At 48.2% G+C, this 23,539-nt stretch overlaps 1 protein-coding gene and 1 long non-coding RNA gene across 4 annotated transcripts in view; one reads left to right on the top strand and one right to left on the bottom strand.

Moving 5' to 3' along the window:
- The window catches only part of Tspan11 (tetraspanin 11), a 67,179-nt gene that overhangs the window by 28,405 nt on the left and 15,235 nt on the right, over window positions 1–23,539 (bottom strand). For all 3 annotated transcript variants that reach the window (XM_087657721.1, XM_087657722.1, NM_001024262.1), the window contains 1 exon segment: window positions 9,992–10,086. In XM_087657721.1, coding sequence (XP_087513847.1) covers window positions 9,992–10,075 — 84 coding nt within the window. In that variant the 5' untranslated portion in view covers window positions 10,076–10,086.
- LOC134486845 (uncharacterized) lies at window positions 20,477–23,404 on the top strand. The gene is made up of 3 exons (XR_015687023.1): window positions 20,477–20,643; window positions 21,600–21,833; window positions 22,727–23,404. It is a non-coding gene; the product is annotated as an uncharacterized LOC134486845 (long non-coding RNA).

Genomic DNA, 23,539 nt, shown 5'->3' with positions numbered 1-23,539 from the left:
CATACTCCTCATACTCCTGCACAGAATAGGGAGGGAGTTAACTGTCCAGTTTGGCCTTGAGATGGCTCTGGGATAGGACCTTGCTGGTCTGAGAACTGCTGCTGAGGAAGAGTGTCGTGGAGTACAACTAGAAGTGGCATCCAGGGATCATGAGGCCAAAGAATCGCTTTGGTGGGGGCGATGCTTAGAAGAATGCATCTACACTCCATGTGTGTACTACAGGTGCCACACATGGACTAGGAGAGCTATTTTCCCAGGGCTTGGGATTTCTAAGAAGCTCTGCCCTCTGATCCTGGGAAGGTCAACTTCTTCTTGCCTCTGGTCTCCAGGTCCCCATTTAAGAATGGGCCCCTTCCTCCAGATGAACAGTGGAAGTTTCCTTAGAGATCTTACTATGGTCAAAGCTAGAGGGGCCTGCTCCTCCCCCACTCCATTTCTGCCCACCCCTGGGATGCTCCTCCCTGTAAAAGGTTCCTCATCTCTACCACAGTGACTCCACTGTCATTTTCCCATTCTCTGTTCTGCACAGTGACAGACCTCAGGAGAGCAACGCCTGGGGGTTCTTAGAAATTAGCACACCCAAGGCACTTAGAACATGTGATTGACACGTAATCTGCCCATTCCTTATCTAAGGATTACAACCATCTGGGGGGGGGATGGAGCCTGATATATTATCCTGCGTAGCAGATGAGGAAGGAAACGGAGGCTTGTGGGGAATAGCAGTGTGCCCCGGATGACACCATTAGTTTCAGAACTGAGATTCAGGGCCAGGTCTTTTGAGGACAGAGGCAAGACTGTGCTTGGATCTGACAAAGTGGGTGTGCCTGATCCTCCGCTTCTGCTGTTCAAATGGATGCTTTTTTTCCCCCCAAGCACTCTTTTGTCTCCATTGGTACTTCCAAGAGAAGTCAGCGTAAGGGCACCACACAGGACCACAGCTGTGCTGCTAAATGGAACTGCAGAGGCTAGCCTCTCTCCAGCACTTGAGAAACAGTTCCCCCTTTCCATTGTAACCTCTCTAAACTTAGGGTGCACTTTGGATGAGTAGCACCGTATGCTATACTTGCCAGCACCTTTTCTTAGTGCTACTAACAGCAGCAATGACATAGCCTACAAATCGTACTTAGAGTCAGGAATCCCAGGATGCAGTAGACGTTCAGAGACCCCATGGGTGAAGGTTATCTATGCCCCACACAATTCCTATGAATGCTCTGAGTCTGGGTGGCTGGAGCTGAACAAGGCACGTGAATGACCAGTGGCTACCCCTGTTGGTCAGCTTCCATGACCACTGGGAGCTCTGAGTAAAACATCGCCCCCACTACTCCCTCATATAACTGGATTGCCTAGAAAGCTTGAGGGAGGGCCTCAACTCTGAACAATTCAGCTGGGAGGCGGAGACAGTCCTTTGATGTCTTTGCTCCTGAGTTCTTCATTGTTTAAGTTGAGAGAGCCTCACTAGTTGGTGGTTCTAATCTACATCTCCTAAAGATCCCCTCAGTTACTTTCTTCCAAGGACTTATCTGGATGTTGCTTGGTCCATGGTGTACAGTCAAACTTCCGCCCAAGATACACGTTGAGGTCTTGGCCTAACAAACACAGTGCATTAACTAAGAAATAACCTCTCCCTCCCCATCCCTCCCCTCCCCTCCCCCTCTTTCTTCCTCTCCCCCCTACACCCCCCCTTCAAAACAAATTAACTCTAGTTAATTGTGAACATCATGAGATAGTCACTGTGATCACGAAGCATTATAATGCCACCAAATAGCTGAGAGATGTGGGGTTTAATGCACACAATCTCTGTATTGAAACAGACATATACGTTCTATTCAGTGAGCTAATCGTGAACCCCCAGCCATTCCCAAACCAGTAACATGAGCACTTGTATCTAGGATCCAGGGCTGAAGTCTGCCTGCACACTATGGGCAAAGAACACGTCCAGGTAAGTCTCCAAGTTTTCTCCACATCCTCAGAGTCCTGGCTGCACAATCACTGAGGAGCTATGAAAAACCAGGGCTGGAGCCCGGGTCAATCAGCACCCCTGGGAGGAAGACCCAGGCAGGGACCTTTTAGAAAGTTCCCAGGTGCCCCTTTGAGAATCACAGCACAGATGTAAGCGTCCTACCCTCTCCCCAGTAGGTGGCGCTGTGTGAAGTTCCATAGAACAGTTGGCCTGTGAAACTTCTCAAAGTCCTGTCTCCTCCCCTAAGAATGACTTAGGTTCGGGGCTTGAGCAGAGTGCTTTCTTTGCCCAGTACTTGCAGATCCTGCAAAATATCAGATCCGATAGGGAAGCTGGGTCTCCAGCCACAGCACAGGATCTGAAAGTGCCTAATCACGGCCTAGAAGACAAGTTTATGCTGGGTCTGATAATCCAAAGAAAGCAAGAGACTGACACAAATCAATGGTTCTGAAGGTTCCAACTAGTAGAGAAGGTGGCTACTGGGGGCTGCACTAACTATGTAACTAGCCTTGAGGAGCAGGAGGGTCTTTATCACCTCCTTCAGAGACTTTGATTTGTTATATAGGACTCGGTCACCTCCACCTCTGAACGAGAAGTAAAAGGGTTCATTACTGGGATGGGTCACCAGGTGTCACAGGAGGGCAGAAGCCAGAAGGACTGGGATAAGTCCTTTTGGTTGTATGACTAACTGTGTGGGGGTGGGGCAACTTCTTTAAGTCCCATTGTCTTTATCTGCTGACTGGGCCACTGGGCAGGGACTGTGGGGTAGAGCGCTGACCCCAGATCCGGTTTCCTCAGCCGTTTGCATCAGCTTGGTGTCAGGTCTTTGTAGGACAGAGATGGTTTTCCGTCCAATAGTAGCTGGATTTCTCAGCCACAGCCTGTAGCCAGTGCACCAGAAAACACTGTGTGTGTGTGTGTGTGTGTGTGTGTGTGTGTGTGTGTGTGTGTGTGAAGAGATGGACAGGAGAGGCAGGAGGGAGGGCCACTCACATAGGTCTTTGATGGGACTGTTCATTTATAAAAGAGTAACATTGACAAAATGCGTTCTGTGTAATCCAGGACCTCTGGCCTAGTGTGAGCAGTCATCTTTGCTTAAGGCCTGATGGAACCAAGATGCAGACCTGGAGGAAGCAGGCAGAGGGTGTGAGAGCAATTATGGGATGTGTGTGTGTGTGTGTGTGTGTGTGTGTGTGTGTGTGTGGCAGCTATCAGGATTTCACAGGTAGGGTTTCTCTGCTGGATTACACAGGAAGCTATGGGACTTTTAAGAAGGATGCCTTGGGCTGGGTTTTTCGCCCCCTGTAATGGGTCACCTGTGGTGTGGAAAAGCAAGAAACACAGGGTGAAGGGCCATGTGTCAGGGGTGGTGGGGCAGAGCAGGGCAGCTTACTACCTGCTCTGTGGCATTCTGGAAATGTTTGGGGTCAGGTAGAAGGGCTGGCCCGCTCAGGACCATGCTGTTCATTCCTGAATGCTTCCTGGGTAGCCTCCATGATGTCAACATCACTCACGTACCCAACAGCCTTTGTGGGGGCACCGATGCCTCTCTGTGACGTCTGCATGCTGATTCCACCTGCTGTGAGACCCACCTTCTTATCCTCACTGTATGATCCACCCTGGCTCCTGTCCTAGATCATCCCCCAGCTCTCCCTCTACTGAGGGTGTGCTGGGCCCCTTACTGATCTGCATATCACTCCCCCAAACAGAGCCCAGACTCTCCTCATTTGCCTGGAGGCCTTTAAACATTTGCTTCACTCGGTTAGTTTTCCTTCTTTTATACGCTGGCTCTAACGGCCTCTTAAGAGTCCACTCTCTATCTTTTATTCTATTCTACTTCATCGTCTTATGTGCGGTACGATACGTATGTGGGGGTGTGCATATTTGCTAGTGTGGCTCCTTGCAAGACACCAACCTTAGGTCAGACATTGGGCTTCTCCTGCTTTGCTGAGACAGGCAGTGTCTCTTGTTTGCTACTGCCCACACCAGGCTAACTGGCCCTCTGGCTTCAGGGGATCCTGCTGTCTCTGTCTTCCGCTCTTGGTGCAGGAGGGATGAGATTGCAGACCGTGCTCTCCCGTGGTTGGTTTGACATGGGTTCTGGGGATTTGAACTCAGGGCTTCACGCTTGCATGGCAAGTGCTTTGACATCTCCTGATCAATCTCCTAAGCCCATGGCTGCTGCTCTCGAACTCACTGCGAGTGCTTCTGAAGTAAAGCTGTGCCAATGAACAAGACTGTACGCTTGGTCAAGGTGATAGGGGCTGGATGCCTGGTGCGACATATATGATCGTGGTGACATATATGACACACATAATATATTGACAGCATAAATCCGGACACACTGTGCCCCCACTCATCCCTCCTTCCTCCCCATCCTTCTTATGCTAACTATTCTCTTTATTCCAGCAAACTTCCTCCAAGCCCGTTACAAGTGTGCACCTATTTCCAGTTCTGCAGGAGGGCCCTGTACTTTTGTTTTCTGGTAGCACTCTACCCACCTCCTCCTGGCATTCAGGAGCTTAGGTGAGGAACTGTGACCACATCAGCCTCTGTCTGCAAGACCCCTTGTTCCTGGCCATTTTTCTTGTAGACGGGTGACCTGCATCTCAGACGGCAGTGGTATTTCCCCCCAGCCCACTAGGAAGCTCCGAGGAGGGCCTAGGGGAACGCTGGTATAGAACATTAAGCCAATGCTTTATCGTTCGGTGTTTGCACAGATGCCCACTGAAAAGCATTAATGCTAAGTTGGCCAGAGCCCCTGCCCTCAGGCCATGCCGGTGACTGGGTGGAAAGACCCTGACTTTACCAGAGTCTAGTTTGGAAAGCAGATGTAACTGGAGGTTAGGACCAGGTTGCCTGGTCTGAACTAAGGTTAGTCTCTTTGGATACCTGGACATCTTTCTCTTTGGGAAGCATGCTGGGATGGAGCCCAGGACCTTGCACACACTGAGCAAGTGCCCTGCCTCCAGCCCTGCCACAGCCCTGGGTAGGCCACCTTTAAAGCACAAATCCCCACCTCCTGTCTGTAGTCAGCTGGACTCTTGTCTGCATCTTCAGTTCTCACAGCACTGGTTGAGTCCAGTGCTGACAGGAGGACCAGTGGCACCTCAGTACTGCTTGAGGCTGGAGCCTCCTAGGTCTTCGAGGGATGACAGGAAGCTGCTCTGCAGGATGCTAATGGGCAGCACTTCTCAAATACCAGGTAGGCATCTCTCCCCGCCCTGCCATTGGCTGTGGCCCCATTCTGTGGGAGCAACCTTGTAGGTCTTGTTCCATGCAGACCCAGGGTGGCATTCCACCTGCAGGCATGTTCCTCATGCTTTTAAATCTCTACTGAAGAAATGAATGCACGGGGTCTCTGACTGTCTCATCTCGAACCTCATCTACCCTGATAGATGCAAAATCACAGGGTCGGAGCTGGGACAGACGGTCACATCACTGGCTCGCCTCTCAATGGCAGTTCAGAAGCCAGAAGAAACCTTGTTTGGAGCAAACCTTGCTGTCCTCTCTACCAGCACCAAGCCTTGTCCCTATCATTACGCTCCTTACGGGTTTGTTTTACTGGGTACACGGAGTGTCTCCATTTTAGCTTCTTAAGCTTCATTTACCCTGGATTACTGTGGAGAGTGCTAGGGTACAGGGTAATGTTCTTAGGGAAGGAAGAGAAGAAAGAGAAGAACCATAGAAGGAGGGAGGGAAAGAGGGAGGAAAGAAGGAAGGAAATAAAAAGAAATTTTCATCGTTTAGAGGGAGGAGTTAGGGTCCAGGCCAAAGTGACATTTTTTATGGTCACACAATTGGCTACTGATAGAGTGGCACAGAGATCCAGGAATCAAGCCGCCCCATTTGATGCTGTTGCATTGGGAGATGAGAACAAGTCACCCCAAACAGGGCCCCGATGCCAGACTCAAGGGACAATTCCACCCAAGACCCAAACAACCACATCACTGACATGTCCTCCCTGGAGTACAGGAGATGGCTTTCTCATAGCTGCCTGATGAACCACCCTTCAGTCAGCCTTCCACTCTGAGGCCCTGAGGGACTGGGCAGGTGTAAGTGGCTGGATCTCAAGAGGGGGTCTAAAGAGGGGGTGTTCTCCAACCTCCCCTGCCTGTGGTGCTCAAGTCTTCCTCTCTCTCTCTCTCTCTCTCTCTCTCTCTCTCTCTCTCTCTCTCTCTCTCTCTCTCTCTCTCTCATTGAACCTGGAGCTAGCCCGCAGCCAGCAAGCTCAGGGATCTGATCCTCTTGTTTCCAGCCTGCCTCCCTGGCTGGCTTTGCACACAAATGCTGTATATTTAAACTCTGGTCCTCCTGCCTGCCCAGCAAGTGCTTCTCCCTCACTTGGACATCTCCTCAGTTGCCTATGTGTCTCTAAATGGGGTCCCCAACTGTAGCACCAAAGCTTGGGTGGCCCCTCAAGGCAGGACAGGCTGTGAGCTGAGGTAGCATTCCCAGGCTCCTCCCATAGCCTGGCAGAGCTTCTGGGAGGTTGGGGGATGTTTTGATTATTGACACAGCCAAGCAGCTAATTAAAATAATAAATTAGAGAACAGAGGGATGATGGGAGCTGTTTAAGGAAGGGGAGGATGGGAAGAAAAGTGTCTCTTTGGCAGCTACACAGAAAAACTGGGCATGTTTGCTTCTCAGGGTCACCCAGGAGGTATGTCAATGGTGGCATCTGTGATCCCTGGCCAGGACTAATCCAAGGAGACCTGGGGGGGGTGATGTGGGGTGGGGGTGGGGAGCTCTTGAGTCCTGGTCAGGGAGAGTAGGTGGGGTCTGCTCTGCTTTTCTCAGATGAGGGAATGTGACCCACTCAGGACTGTGACCTGCATGCAATAATGGCAGTGCTATTGACAAAACTGAAAGGTCTAGAGGGCATCACGTCCCATACAGGCAAGGTTAGCTTCAGGAGCAATGTTTCCTGTGAACAGTCCTTGTTTGCCGTGCAGGTCATGATGCCAGAAGCTCTGAGTGCCCTGCCAGGAATGGAGGAAGCTGCTGAGGAAATGATAGTCACCCATTCATCCGATTGCATTAACAGCAGGGCATTAACAATTGTTCTAGAAATCACACAATAGCAAGTTCTAATTCTTACAGTTCTAGATGTGTGTGTGTACGTGCGTGTGACAGTGAATTGTCTAGCAGCTGGATTGTTGTGGTGGTTTGATAAAAATGTCTCCCATAGTGAGTGGGTGGGGGAGCACCTTCAAAGAATCAGGGGGGTGGGGGATGGGATAGGAGGTTGCCAGAGGGGAAACCAGGAAAGGGGATAACATTTGAAATGTAAATAAAGAAAATATCCAATAAAAAGAAAGAATGTCTCCCATAAGTGCATCTGTTTGAATACTTGTTCCTCAGTTAGTGGAACTATTTAGGAAGGATTAGGAGGCGTGGCCTTGTTGGAGGAGGTCTGCCACTGGGAGTGGGCTTTCAAAACTCATTTCAAAATGGATGGTCATTTCAAAAGCCCATCCATTCCCAGTTAGTTCTCTTTGCCTCATGCTTGAGGTTCAGGATGTGCACCCCGCTACTACTCCAGCACTGTGCCTGTCTGCCTGCTGCCATGCTCCCCACCATGATGGTCATAGAGTCACCCTCTGAAGCTGTAAGTCCCAAATAAACTCTTTGTTCTGTAAGTTCCCTTGCTCGTATTGTCTATTCCAAGCAGTGGAAACATAACCAAGACAACTGTCAAGGACTGAGCCAGGTCCCTGTCTACACAATAAGAGTACTAGTGTCACAGAGGGCTGGAGTTAAATGGAAGGTCACTGGGGTGTCTGTACAGTCTTTCAGTGCTGACCCATGACCACCAGGCTGGCATCCTGGGCACTTTGCTCCATGCTGGCTTTTGGCAGAGCCCTGCAGTGTGGGTCTACACTCAAGAGACAGTTTGCACTGGTGTAGCAGAGTTTTGCGTTTTACTGGTGGCTGGGCCGTGCTCTGTGTCAGTTTCTGTATTGGAGGGGCAGTGGGCAGCAGACTGGAGGATGTGGAAAGACACTCCTCTCCCATTGCCTGCACTGTAGTTCTTCAGGGAAGGCAAAGCCATGGTGACCCCATGGGAGGCATGCAGACACTTCTTTGTCTTTTGACCAGGTTCAGGTAAGTCACAACACCTGGACTTTTGGGATATGTATCCAATAGGAGGGGACCTTCTCTGGGGGAGGAGTTTACTCCATTAATATTTTCTCTCTGGTTAATCCTGCTCAATATGGGAGACCTGAGCATGACCCCCGATCATGGACTTCTCGGTCTAGAACTTCGAGTAACAACCTACTGGTTAATGCCTCTGTGGACTGCGGCACACTGTCCTGGCCACCCTAGGAAACCTGCATGTAAGATGTGGGGAAGTCATCGTTTGATACTTGTCAATCTCTGGAGATTACTTAGAGTGGACATAGGAGACATGTAAGGTCAGGAGAAAACATCTTAAAAAACAAAAAAACTTGACCCAGACATGTGGCGACTCATGCCTGTATCCCGGCTGAGGTTGAGAGGATTGCCACAAGTCTGGGGATAGCCTGGGCTACGGTATGAGACAGAAAACAAACAAAAAACTTAAAAGAAACCCAAAACCTTAAAAAACATCCAAAAAAGGAAGAGAGGGAAAGAGGGAGGAGGGATAAAGGGAGGGAAGGAGAGAGGGAGGGAGGGAGGTAAGGAGAGAGGGAGGGAGGGGGAATGCACGCTTAGCAAGAATTCTAAACACTGATTTATCTGGGGTTAAATCTATGCATGTGGCCCATTTGTCAGTCCTCAGCCCCAGAGCTTAATAACCCAGGATCTGTACCCCTGGGCCTCCCTGTTCCAGAAAACTCTTTCCTGGGAAGATCAGAGCAAGTTGTTTTATTTTTTGCTCACAGCAACTTTGCAAAAACCATATTTAAGCAAACAGTGTGCCTATCGTTTTAACAGTGTCTGATGCTGTAAGATTTTTCTATGCTTTGAAACCTATCCTGAGCTGCTATCTTGGCCAGGAAGGACCTCGGGGCCAATGGTTCCTTGGTTCTTTGGATCCTCTGTGTTTCAGGGTATGGTGTGTGTGTGTGTGTGTGTGTGTGTGTGTGTGTGTGTGTGTGTGTGTGTGTGTGTGTGTGTGTTGGGGGAGGGGTGATCCCTTACCTGGTTGGTACCTGGAGGCTAGCCCTGTCTCATCAAGTTGTTGTTTGGGGACATTTTCAGGGGGTGATCCCTTACCTGGTTGGTACCTGGAGGCTAGCCCTATCTCATCAGGTTGTTGTTTGGGGACATTTTCAGGCTTAGAGGCTAGGGGTGACCTCCAAACTATAATAGCTAGGGAAACAGACTCAGAGATCTGAGCTAAGCTGCCCTGGGCAGCAGCACCCACAGCTGCCAGGGTCCCTGCTGACTGCAAACCTGCCCTCTTAGTCTTTCCCACATCCAGTGAGACCACAGTATGAAACATGCAATCAACAAACACCAGATGGGTTGGCAAGCCCTTATAAGCCTAGCAGTTGGGAGAGTGAGGCAGGAGAGTCACCAGTTCAAATCCAGCTGGGACTACAGAGCGAGGTATCATCTTAGTAAATGAATTGGAATAAAAGGCAACATCTCTACTGGCCATCTGGGGATTAATTGTATTGTGTTCCTAATCAGCCAGGTCAATCACCTTGGGAAGCAGAGGCCACACTGCTGTGGGGAACTTGTGTCAAGTGCCATAGAGACCATCCCTCAGTGCAGCCGAGATTGGGGCAATGCCAGAGGGTTTCAGTGGGGGAAGGGAGGCATCATTTCGGCAGTCAGGATAACATGGGCATGATGGGCTGGTGGCAGGGAAGATAGATGAGACCATACACAGTTCAGTCTCGATGTGGTGTCCTGGACTCCATGAGAGCTGCAGCCTGGATTCCTCCCACCTTCATAGCCAGGGCAGGGCTGACTTTGAGCAAGCAGCAGGCAGGATGGTGGTCATCAGCTTGGGAGAAGTCAACCTTGGCAGTGACTCAAAAGTGCATATGGCCAGACTGTGCGTGTGGGGAGGGGTGTGCCGTAGCCTGCACTTACCCAGAAGAAGAAGTTGAAGATAAAAAGCAGGTACTTCAGGTGGGCCAGCAGCCAGTCATCCTGCTCTGTCTTGCAGTGCGCCATGGCAGCTGGGCCTGTGGAGGACGTAAACATGTTGAGTAGGGGACACCACTTGGTGTTCTTCCCACCCCAGCACCTGAAAGGCTTAACCAGTCAGTGTTTCCCAGTGGGTCGAGGCTGAGGCTCTCAATGTACATGTGCAACTTGGATCCTAGATCTTCTGGATCTCAGTTGTGTTATTATGACGCAAGGCTAACACACAGGTGTCTAGAGTCCTTTTGTCCTCCCCCGTTGCAGAACATACGTCTTGTCCACGCACATGCGCACATACACATGCTTTCTCATGCATACTCACACATTTGGCAAAGCTGCAGGATCTCTGACCTGTGCCTGTGTCACTGTGCGCAAGCATCTATCTGGAAGGGACCTTGATCTCTCAGGGCCACCTCACGTGTCCCCAACTCCCAGCTCCCAGAGGAGGAAGCAGGTCCAGTTGGCTAGTGGCTCTGCCAGAAGATGTTGGGAGACTTCATGCTGATGGTAAGCTTCAAGTCCCCACTGTGTGCTGTGGGCGAGTCAATATCCTCCCACCCAGCATCCTCACCTGGATGCACAGATGATAGCTTTGCTGTGGGATACTCAGAAAGACCCATGGGATCCTCTGGGTTCAGGGTCTAATAGGCTTAGGCACACAGTGTGTGCTCGGTAAATGAGAACCTCATTCCATCATCATCCCCAGATGCCCCATCTCTGACTCAGCACCAACTTATCTTGTTCTGACCCCTGGGTGGATGGCCCAAGAGCCGAGAAATCAGTGGGGCTGCCACAGGCCCCTGGGCATTGACCCTCTTTGCTTCTCCTCTCTTTCTGTGAGGTCTGGTTGGGGTGGCAGGCAAACAGTATGAGAGCAGAGTGAGCAGAGAATTCCTGGCACTTGATTTGTAGACCAGGCTGGCCTTGAACTCACAGAAAATTGCTTGCCTGAGTGCTGGGATTAAATATGTGTGCCACCACAACCGACTTCAGATAAGGGTTTTGAAGGCATTGGTTTTGTGGGGAAAGGGGTTCCCTTGTACTTGGAAAGAATGTGGAACAGTTTTTAGAGGTCAGTGAGGTCAACTTGTTCCTGATTCTGTGCTAGCTTTTTCACTGGTTATTGGAGGTTTCCGCAGATTCCTGCATTGATGCAAAATTTGTCAAGCTCCTTTCTAACTCTACTAGTTTTCAGGTCATATATGGCCCAGGTATGTTACGGGGTGCATACAGACTTGGGGCTGTGACATCATTCTGATAGATCAGTCCCGCTGCCATTCAAAAGCATCATTCTTTATCTCTGACAAAGCCAGACACATCCTTAAAGTGAGAAAGGCTGTAGTCTTCTTCACCCCATCCTTCTGGTTGCCTGGTATGCTGGCGTTGCAGCTGAACTTCAAGTAGCCATTTTGTCTCCCAAACCAAAGAGCAACACAACATGTTCAAAGAGCTTGGGACTCAGATCATTTTGGAGCTGCTACCCTGTCCCTAAGCTTCCAGTTTTAAGCCACATGTGCAAATACTTAATAAACCATAGCTACTTCTGCTCTGCTCTGGTAGGGAAAACAGTGAAGACCAAGGCATGTTTGAGTGTTATGAGCAGATCATGGGATCCCCTAAGAGACCACCAGGGACCACAACTCTGATGCAAGCACACAAAAGTCTTTATTTAAGCTTGAGCTTGGACCACAAACCTCCCAGACACAGCAGGATAGGAGAGTGGCCCCAAGGCCTAGAAAAATGGGGTTTATAAAGGGAAAAACTACAAGTGGGGATTTCCAAGCCTGGGCATTAAATGATTGGGTAGGAGAGTAAAGGAATGTTGGCCTTTAGGCTGATTGGTTCACAGCATCTGGTCAAACCACCAGGAGGGACCACACATCTAAAAGGAGCATCTTGACTTGGGAACGACTTATGTTTTCTTGGCCCACCCTGTTAGTATCATCTGGCCACAGCTGCTATGTCTATTTTGCAACTGCCAAGAACATTTCATGGGTTTTCTTCGACCTCAAGGGTGGGAGCCACGTTACTCTGAGGACAAGTTAACTTAAATGAAGTCTGAAAAACAAAATGGAGTTTATTCTGTAACTTTAATCCCTTCACTCCTCCCTTCTACTGGTAGCTTTGGAAGCAAGTCTTGAGCTCCTAGGGGTCTAAATTTTTCATGGTAATTTGTTGAAAGTAAGACCTCATTACCATTAATTGAAGAGTTCCCAGTATCTGCCTCATAGATTGTAAAAGCTTGTTTAGAATACAAGGTCCAAAGGTAAGGAGAAATAAAAGAATGACTAAGGGTCCATGAGGGTGGAAACAAGAGTTGTTAACCAAGGGGAAGAATCAAATAGTGAATACAAACTTTTGGATTCTTCCCGTTCTCTTTGGCGCCTGTCTAGGCTTTCCCTGACCTTAGCCAATGACTCACGGATAACTCCAGAGTAGTTGACCTAGAAGCAGCACTCCTCATGTAAGGCAGCACATAGTTCTCCTTTTTGCAGGAATGCTAAGTCCAATCCCCACCTGTTTTATAACACCACTCAGCTAAAGAATCTACGTTACACTCCAGATGGGAAATGGACCTTTCTAGCCACTGGATATCTTTATTTATGTCTGTATTTAAACTGTTTTTAATTCTTTTTCTGTAATGTTAGCACAGCTATCCCAGTGCTAGCCCTGCCCCTAGAATCAATGCTAAAGTCACTGATAGGTTCTCTCCTCTGTTTTATAAGGTCTCCCTCAATTTATCTTACTAAGCATCTCAATATCATTTTTCTCTGAATAATAGGTTATGTGGGGCACTAATTGGACCAAGATATAGAACTCAACTGGGGTAGAAGAATTAAGAACCTCCCCATTCACACAAGGGGCCAGTCCTGTTGAACAGGCCCACCATGCCTGGTCTGGGAGGATAATCCATTTGGAATGGACTATGGGAATGGTCCCATTGGAGAGGTGTTGATTTGACAAGAGGACTTTTCCCAGGCAGATGCCCTGTCCTGATGTGTTGGGAGGTTGAAAGCCAGACCTTCCTGAGACCATCTATGTGCAGAATCCCTTTTAGAAATGTTGTATTCTGCTATTAACCTGATGCCTTCATAAAAGGGGGGTTGTCTAACATTATAACAAAACCAACAAGAGGTAGTAAGTTTAGACTAGGAAGCATACAGCATCGGGAAGGTGTTTATCATCGTTGATCAGAGAGGATCCGCTGATTTTGGTTGTTCAGGAGGGAGTTCTGGAACAGAGGGTCCCTGCAATTGGATAACTGGTGGTAAGGTAGTTGTCAGTCTAGAAGATGCTAGGACCAATGTTGGTTTAGGAGATGCTAGAATCTGATTTGGGCCCACTGCTGCTGATGACTTGCCTTGATAGGAGTTTGACTTCGAAGAGTAACCCGGGATTGTAACCCCCGATAATGTAGAGCCAGAGACCCCAAGAGTTCCCAACTTCCCGTCTCTTGGCTTGTTTTTCCTGGTCAGTGAGCCTGAGTAGAACTTTGGAGCTGTCCCCTTGTCAGGAAACTGTGGTGAGATCTTCTTTCAACATCCTCCATCCCCCATTTCCGGTGATGGATTTGCACATCCCCAGGCAGCACAGTAGCACTGTTCCGGACCCCCACGTTTGGTAGTTCTTTCTCATCCCTGAACATATATAAAAAGTCTCCCATCAGCATTTAGGATAAAAATCTTGAGGAGTCTGTGGAGTGTTGGTCCATGAATTGTCAGCTCGCCGGCACAAATCAAAAATCAAGTCTGGGAACCAAGACGTCTTGATTGGACCTTGTGATAGCCAGTCATGGGATTTTCAATCACCCAGATTAAATCAAAAGGTTGGTGTGGGTTAGGGGCTGTATACAGTTAGCAGGGAGAGTAGACTCAGGACTGACTCAATTTTAACTTGAAGGGGTTGGCGTAGTGCACCCAAGCAGTGATTCTGTTCACGTTGACGGCAGTTGGTGTAGTCAGCAGGATGATGCGAGGTCCTTTCCACCTGGGTTCAAGCATGCCTTGGAGAACTCTCCTCACATAGACCCAGTCTCCTGGTTGAAACTTGTCTAGTTCTGGAACAGGGCCTGCTTCATAGAGGGCACGTAATTTAGGCCAAACATATTTATGAGCCCATTGGGTTGCTCTGACCCTAAATATTAAATCATCCTCCTCCAGTTCTGCAATGGCTGCCGACTGCAAGTTGTGTGCAGTGGGGGTTGGGATACCATACATGATCTCAAAAGGGCTTAGTCTCATCTGGTAAGGAGAAATATAGGGCAAAGGAAAGGAGTATCTTCCAGTCCCTGCCAGTCTTACATCCATTTAGTTAAGGCCTCTTTTAATGTTCTATTCATTCTTTCTATGTGTCCTGAACTTTGGGGTCAGTATGCACAATGCAATTTCCAATCTGCCCCAACGAATTTCGTTACATCCTGACTTACCTTGGACACAAATGCTGGTCTATTATCTGACCCTATCATATGAGGAAATCCATTTCTGGGTAAGATAGCTTCCAGTAATTTCTTGACCACTATCTTTGCCATCTCAGCCTTAGTTGGGATTTCCTCTGTCCATCTGGAGAAAGTGCCCACAAATACCAGCAGATACTTGTAGCTGTACCTTCCCAGCTTGATCTCTGTGAAATCAATTTCTCAGTGGGTCCCGGTCTTTTTTTTTTTTTTTTTTTTTTTTTTTTTTTGGTTCTTTTTTTCGGAGCTGGGGACTGAACCCAGGGTCTTGCGCTTCCTAGGCAAGCGCTCTACCACTGAGCTAAATCCCCAGCCCCGGGTCCCGGTCTCTTACCTTGCAGTCGGGAGCCTGGATGTTTGGGATTGCTGGGAGTATTGGTTAGTTGGCAAGCTCTATAGTTTTTCACTATATCCTCAAGAGTGGTCTTATGTTCTTGAAAGTCACTTTGGATTGTTTGACTGCATCTGCCATTCATCTGATGCCCATGTGGGTAACTCTGTGGATTTTTCTGAAAATGGTTCTTGCTAAAGAGCTAGGTAGTATTCGCTTACCTTCAGTCGATCGCCTCCCACCCTCTAGACTCACGAACTGGTTTGTAGCCTATTTAATCTCTTCTCCTCTATACACCAGTTGCTCTGCAGATTGGGATTGGGTCATAGGTAGGACAGTGGCCCACACAGAGATGGCTGTTTCCTATAAGGCTACCTCCTTGGTAGCCTTGGAAGTCTGATTGTTACCTTCAGCTACTGGGCAATGTATGATTGCCATTTATTTCTGGCAGCCAGAGGGCTTAAAGGAATTGTAGAATTTCATCTTTATTTTTGATAGCTTTTCCTTTTGCTAGGAGGAGCCCTCGTTCCTGGTAAATGGCTTCATACACATGAGCAGTCGCAAATGCATATCAGTTGTCCATGTAGATGTTAACAGCCAGTCCTTTTCCCGTGACAAGGGCCTGGGTTAGTGCTATTGGTTCAGCCCTAGGAGCTGACGTACCTGGAGGAAGAGACTGAGCCCAGATTACCTCCATATCCATTGTCACCACTGACCCTGTTCTCCTTTGACTCTCATGGATGAAGCTTCTCCATCTGTAAACCAGGTCCGATCTGCCTCCAGCAGAGGAGAGTCCTTCAAATCAAGTCGGGTACCTTAGCCAGAACCTCATCACATTGATGGAGTGGGTAGTCCAAGTCAGGATTGAGTAGGAGAGTCGAGGTGTTCAGGGAAACAGGCTGCTGGAAAGTAACTTAGCCAGGGTTGTTTAGCAAAGTTGGATAATGAGTCATGTGGGCATTACTGAGCCAGCATCAGGAGGCTGCTTGAGTACCCCTTCAAATGCATGGGGAGTAGTCATGGTCAAATTCTGTCCCAAAGTTAATTTATCTGCATCTTTAACCAACAGTGCCATGGCTACAATAATACACAGGTAAGGTTGCTATCTTGCTACCACTGGGTCCAGTTTCCATGGCCCTAGTGTTTGGGTCATGACCCCTTTAGCTACCCCTCCATGCTCATCAACATACATATGGAATGGCTTGGTGATACCTGGTAGCCCTTGGTGGTTTCATATAGAGGCCTAGCTATTGCAGCAAAACCTGGAATCCACAGTCTACAGAAGCCTACAGACCCCAAGAACTCTCCCACCTGTCGAGGAGTCTGGGGGTGGGGGGTAGAAATACTGAGACCAAGCCTCCTTCCTTGCTCCTGAGAGTCATCATTGGCCTTTCTTCAGGATGTAACCAAGGTAGGTGACCTCAGTCTGCAAGGCTGTTTTAGCTGATCCTTGATACCCATGTCCCCGAGAGTCTGCAGGAGTCTCTGTGTCCCTTTTTGACAACTCTCCTTGGACTCTGGCACAATCAGAAGATCATGTACATATTGAAAAAGTATAATATCTAGGTTGTTAGCCTGTTACTCACTCAGGTCCTCATGTAGAACCTCATCAAAGGTGGTGGGTGAATTCTTGAAGCCATGGGGAAGGGGAGTCCAGGTAAGTTGTCCATTGATGCCTTCCTCTGGGTCATACCATTTAAAGGCAAAGTATTCCTGACTCATAGGGGCTGGGGGTAAGCCAAGAAAGGCTTCTTTTAAATCAAGGACAGAACATCATTTTTGGTCCAGTGGTGATAACCTCAACAAAGTATAGGGGTTAGGCACTGTGGGGTGTATTTCCATCACCCTACAATTAACTTCCCATAGGTCTTAGACAGGATGGTAGTCATTAGAATTTGGCTTTTTCAATGGTAGTAGTGGAATATTCCAAGCTGACTGGCATGGCTTAAGGACTCCCAGAGTCAATAGTTTACAAATATAGGGTGTGATCCCCTTCTGTGCTTCCTGGAACATGTGATACTGGCGGAATCCAGCTGAGTCAGCTCCTGGTTTAAGCTCAACAAACACAGGAGGTCAATGTTTTGCTAGGCCCATGCCCCCTGTTTCTGCCCATGCTTGGGGAAATTTCCTCAGCCAGACATCCAAGTCTTGTTCTGGGGAGGTTGGTGACTCATATAGTCTGTACTCAGTCTCAGAGGCTATGTTAAGGGTCAAAACCTGGATTGGGTTACCTTCCTGATCCAGTAATTTGACCTCTTAAGGTTTAAAATGAATTTGAGCTCTCATCTTTACTAACAAATCTCTCCCCAGCAAGGGGTAGGGGGCATTCAGGGATGACCATAAATGAATGGGTTACTCCTCCCATTCCCAAGTCTATTGATCTTCAGGTAGTTCATGAATATTGTTTATCACATGTGGCCCTTGGACTCAGGACTTTTTGGAAGACATTGTCCCTTTGGCCTTCAGGAGCACTGAATGTTGAGCTCCAGTATCCACCAGGAAGTCCAGGGTCTTCCTTTCCACTGTAAGGGTTACTCTGGGTTCAGGGAGGGGGTCAGAATGCCAACTCCCTCAGTGAACATGGCCTTAGCCTGTGGTTTCTTCTTTGAGCAGTCTGTAGCCCAATGACCTTCTTCCTTGTAATAAGCACATTGATTCTTACCTAATGGTAGTCAGTGGCCTCCTTTAGACTCCTTCCCTCCAGCAATCTCTTGGAGTTGGTGTTTCCTTTCCACTGGATTTGAAGCATTGTTGGCCAGAAGGACTCTGGCCAACTCTCTATTCAATGTCTTTCCTGTCTCAACCACCTTTCTTCTACACGTTCTCTGTTATTGTATACTTTTTCTGCAATTTCCACTAGATTCCTCCATGACTTTTCTCCTAATCTTTCTTATCTCTGTAACTTCTTCCCGATGTCTGGTGTTGACTGATAGATGAAAGTCAGGGTACCATGCCAGAATTCTCTGTTTTCTCAGGGTCTATGTGTGTATGGCTGCAGAGAGCTTCCACTTGAGAAATGCCACTGGACTTGCATCAGTTCCCTGCCTACCATCATAACCCTTGGCCAAATTAGTGGACTGCCTAGTGGCTGCTTTGAAACCTACCAACAGAGCCTGGTGGTAGACCTGGAGGCACTCCTCACCTTCAGCCATGTTGAAGTCCCAGTTTGGTCTCCTAAGAGAAAACCCCTCATCAATATTGGCTCTGTTCTGGGGTAGGGTGCTGTTATTTCCTGGAATGTTTTTTGTGCTCCCTTTCTTCAGTAGTAAAAAGAACCTGCAAATGCTGCTGACAATCATCCCAGGTGGCTGACGAGTAAAGAGAACAGTATCTGAGAGATTCAAAAGATCTTTAGAGTTCTCAGAAAATTGGGCATTTTGTGTCCTCCAATTAGAGAGTTCGGCAGTGGTAAAGGGTCAGTAATGGTGAGATTGGTTCCCATGTTGGTCTGCTGGCCCTGCTGCTCATACAGGAAGAACAATGAAGTCTGCTTTCAGCCCTCCAGTCTCAGAGAACACAGTGCACCTACTCCTTGTGCCCCGCATGGGTCCCCCTTCTTCCCCAAAGGCTGGTGCTGCCAGAACAGGTGCTGTGGCTGGAGCCAGCACCCATTGTTCCCCGTCACCCTGTGGCTCAGGTAGAGAGGGTATGTAAGATGGAGGTGAAAAAATGAGGTCCCCTGGGGTACTGTCCTGTAAGACAGGGTAGAGAGGAGCTATTGGTTTGGGCCTAGTCATCGGGGCCAGCACAGTTCCTGTTGACAAAGAGTCATTAGCAAGGGGGAAGGAGGAAAGTTTTAATCCAAGGTGGTGGGTTAGTAACTAAATCCTTCCATACTATATGATATAGGGGACTTGATCAGGGTGCCTACCAGCCTTTTGAAACACTTTATCTTCTACTGCCAACATCGTGGGGGAGATGGAAGGTCACATCCAACATAGAAAGCCAGTCACTCTGAGCTGTAATAAGTGGACATTTCCCCTTTCTTTACATCTACAGAGAGATAATGAGCCCTAACTTCCTTAAATATTAGTCAGAATAAGATTGAGGGGCTGAGAGACAGTCTGACCCATGGCATCCATCACAGTCCAATGCAAATGAAGACCAAACCACACAGGAGACAGAACAGACAGACAGACATGTGCAAAATAGCTGCACTGCAACTGAAAACAAAAATGAATCCAAAACCTTGGATTCACAGATTCTTGCCTTGGAAACCAAAGCTGGCATGGGGAGGAAAGTGATTGACAGTGGGGCTCTCCATTGTGAGGTAGGTGGGGAAGTGAAGGCAGAAACTTCAAACAGCCAGTTGTACCACATCCACAGTCAAGAGCAGAATTTTCACATGCTCACTTTCTGGCTTACTTGTGCTCAGCCTAATTTCTTCACTCTTACACAGTCCAGGACTCTTTGACTAGGGAATGGTAGACAGTAGGCTGGTTCTTCCCACATCAACTAAATGAATTAAATAATTCCCAACAGACATGCTCGCAGGTCAATCCCAGGTAGACAATCCCTTCTCAGGCGATTCTAGGTTGTGCCCAGCTGACAATAAGGATAGCCACCACATAGGGTCTTGCTATGTAGCCTAGTCTAGCCTGGAATTCACAATCCTCCTGCCTCTGCCTTCTTGATGGAGGCATCACAGATGTGTCTTGCCATTTCCATAGCAACCTCTGATGCTGAACCACAAGCAAACATCTGAGTATCAAAGAAATGACTGTTCCACACACCCATGATTCAACAAGCTGCTGTACTCTTTGTCCTCTGAGAGACCAAGAATCCTAAACAACTTTACTCCCTGCCCACCTAGAGGCACCAAGGCTCTGATAGCTCCCATCCCTGAAAGGTCTGTCCTAATCTTCTGTTATCTGCAAGCTAGCTTTTCTACATCAGAGGGCTGTAAAGATGCCACAGCCAAGGTCAGAGCTTCAGGAAGGGATTAGGCCTTTTCAGAGCCTTAGCTATTGGTGGATGCTAATAGGCTGATTGTTGCCTATGCTAGGTGAGGACTCTGCTAAGAGTCAAAGGACTGAGGTGGGACATCTGTGGCCTGGTAGATTCAGGGCCCTTCCCACTGTGCCTAGTCCTCACTGCCTGTTGGACTCAGTGGGTGACTTTAGAGTGGTTCTCACCTGATTGCTTAGAGATCACATGGACACCTGGGAGCTTGTCAACACACAGATGGCTAGCCTACCTTAGGTTCCTGGCGCTTCAGGGTTGTGACAAGAGTCAGCCAGAGAGTGACCAATGACCCCAATTTCCTAGGAGAGTGATGCTTCTTTTGAGGCCTGGACCAGGAAGAACTTGTCTCATCCTGCTTCAAGATGCTTCTGGTGTCAGCATATCATTTTGACTCAGAATCCTGGGAGCCATGTCTAAGGACAGTCAGGTATTATCCAGGTGAGGTAAGAATCATTCAGTGTTGGCATATCTTCTCATGGAACTCATATTTAAGATAGTTTCCACCAAAATGCTAAAACCTTTTCACAGATCCCTGTGGAGCAGTGGCTTCAGGGACCTCCCCTGGGTTGTGGTGTTGACAGAGGAACAAAGCTGGATTCAGGGGCTGCTGAGGTCACAAGCATGCCACAAGCCTTCTCAGAAAAGCAAGAGCAGATGCCTGGGTGGTGATGTCATGTTCTGTGCCATTCCAGAGGACTAGATGGATGTATAATGTCACCAGTTGCAAGACTACTCTTTCCTTCTCTTCTGCAAGCCTACTCCCTACCCCCTCCATTCCCAGGAATCAAGTCTCAAAGAGCTCAGAAGATGAGAAGCCATAGGTGGAGCCCAGATAGACCTGCTCTCCTGGTAAGTCAGGTGTGGTTCTGACAAGGCCAAGAATCTGGGAGGGCTCTCAATACTTTTAGAGCTAAGAGCTGAAGGGACCTTTGGAAGGAGCCACAAGGATCCTTGTATGTGTGTTGTATGCTTCTGTGTGTGTGTGTGTGTGTGTGTGTGTGTGTGTGTGCTTCTCTGTGTGTGTGTTTGTGTGTGTGCTTGTGTATCTATATGTGTGTATATGTGTGCTTGTGTATGTATGTGTGTGTTTGTATGTGTGCTTGTGTGTGTTTGTGTGTGATTGTGTTTATATGTATGTATATGTGTGCTTGTGTGTGTGTGCCTCTGTGCTTGTGTGTATGCATCTGTGCTTATGCAAGTGTGATTGTGTGTTTGTGTGTGCTAGTGTGTGTGTTTGTGTGTGTGCTTGTGTGTGTGTTTGTGTGTGTGCTTATTTGTGCTTGTGTGTGCTTGTGTGTGTGCTTGTGTGTGTGTGTGTGTGTGTGTGTGTGTGCATACTTGTGTGTGTGTAGGTCCGAGAACAACACAAGGGCAAGGCTCTTTCTTATAGTCACTAGCTCTCAAACTTTCAGCAACTCTCTTGCCTCTGCCTCCCATTATCCAGTAGGATTGAGCTGAGATTACAGACCCATGCACTATTTTCTGTTTCTTTTTTACGTTTGTTCTAGGGATCTGAACTCAGGTCTTCAGACTTTCACAGAAAGGCCTTTTTCTCTATGGAGCCCCCTTTTTTTCCAGTTTCTCTGCTTCATTGAGAACTGAAGCCAAGCCCTGGACAGCAGGAGGAGGTCATGTTGTGACTTTGGGATCTACATAAGTCCCCCACTCCTGACCAAGGACTAGAGGGGGAAGCTAAGCTGAGGGTCCCTGTAGGTCCCTGGCCAGACACTGACACTGAGCTTGGCAGAGTAGTGTGTCTTGACCTCTCCCCTACAGCTCTAATTTTTGTTTTCTGATTCCTTCAGCTTGATGATCTCATATGAGAAGTAAGATCATGGTGCCTGTCCTGGGCATAGACTGCACTTGGGTCTGTAGGAGGCAGCAGGCTCCCAAATCAAGAGAGCCACCATGGCCATCCCTGTACAACAAAAGAACCAGCTGATGCTCATAGGACCTTCTGGACAGAGCCACTCACATCCTTGCTCTTGACTGCCTGAGCTGGAGACCTGGAATCCTCTGGTTCTGAACATCACAGTGAGGCACGTAGGCATGTGCCTGAGTCTCTGGGGAAGCACACTCTGTCAGCGTGTTGATGTTAGCTACTGCATACACGTGGATGGATGTGGGCCACTGTTTGGATCAGTCTAAGGGTTGATTGCTAACTATAGAGTCTCGTGGAGGGTGCTGTAGGTGGACCTTGAATTAAGATCCTGGCAGTAAGAATTCTTAGTCTCTAAGTCTTCAGTGATGTTTTCCTAAGTAAGTACAGGATGGGACTGTTTTTGGCCTCATTTGCAGCACCAACATGCATTATATGTGGGGATCCACCCCATGCCCTGTTTTCAGCTGTGTGCTCCCATCAGGTTCCACATGAATGTGCACATGCAACAGACACACACACTGACATAGGCACAGACACACACACACACACACACATACACACACACACACACACATACTGACATAGACACAGACAAACATACACACACATACTGACATAGACACAGACAAACACACACACATACTGATGTAGACACAGACAAACACACACACATACACATACATGTACATATATATGTGTGTGTGCGTGTGTGTACACATGTGCAGATACACACATACACATACATGCACACACTTTACACACACCAGTACACACACTCACACATGCTCACACAAGTATTCATACATGCTTATACAAGTATACACATGTGTTCACACACAAAAACACATGCACATGCACACTGACACACACATAAATACACATATCACATACACACATGTGCACACACATATGCATACATGCACACACAGAGTACATGCACAAGTACACACACACACACACACACACACACACACACACGTCTCCTCAGGTTCTGTTTGCTGTCACTTTCTACTAAGTGGTTCTGACTTTTTTTCCTTTTAAAACTTGCAGTCTGGTCTTGGAGACAGGAACTCCCCAGCACATATGACAAGTGTCAGTGAATGAACAGACACTGCAGCAGCACTCATCATTGGGTGTGAGCACCGGTTGTCACCTCCAGCACTGTGATCCTTGGCAAGCTGTATGGCCTCCAGGGCCTCTGCGTCCTGCTTTGTCAATTGGAGATGGTGCTGGGCCAATTCTGCCTCCTTTCTGGGTAGTTTTGAGGATTAAATGGGCTGGAGATTTTGCAAGAACTTCATGGACCGCAATGTTCAAGGGATGATTGAATCCAGATCTTGAAGGCCTTCCTCAGTGAAGGACAGTGGAACGTTGGGGGACACTGCTATTAAGGTAGCAGTCCCCCATGAGCTTTCTGAACTGGATGCATAATTGGGGACTCTCTTTCTCCGTGGGGCTTCCCTATTTTGACTGCCTTTGTCTGGAGAGTGTCTCTGAACACAGGTCTCTGGCCTTGTCCAAAAGTCACCGTATACAGAGCTCTCTCAAGTGGCATAGCTCGGCACACTCTGGCTTCTTACCCACATGATCATTAGGCACTGCACAACAACCAATCAACCCCTCCTGCTTGCTTGATGCTGTAACCAATTAGCCCTTTCTGTGTGGACCCCTAAAAACGCCCATATATATCCTAACCCTGAAACAATAAAGAAGACTTGTCTCACTGCAGCAGTCTCCAGAGGTCACACACAGCCATCCAAATCCTGCTCTCTGCCTCTGTCACCTTTCTCCCATCAGGATAGTGGCCAACAGCCTGCAGGGAGAAAGGGGAGGCACAGCGTAAAGTGGGTGGTGTGTCAACTT

The sequence above is a fragment of the Rattus norvegicus genome, chromosome 4 (genome assembly GCF_021556685.1).
Source record: "Rattus norvegicus strain SHRSP/BbbUtx chromosome 4, alternate assembly SHRSP_T2T, whole genome shotgun sequence".
Taxonomy (NCBI): Eukaryota; Metazoa; Chordata; class Mammalia; order Rodentia; family Muridae; genus Rattus; species Rattus norvegicus.
The sequence above is the reverse complement of the archived record's forward strand: the minus strand, read 5'-3'. Positions and strand labels throughout refer to the sequence as shown.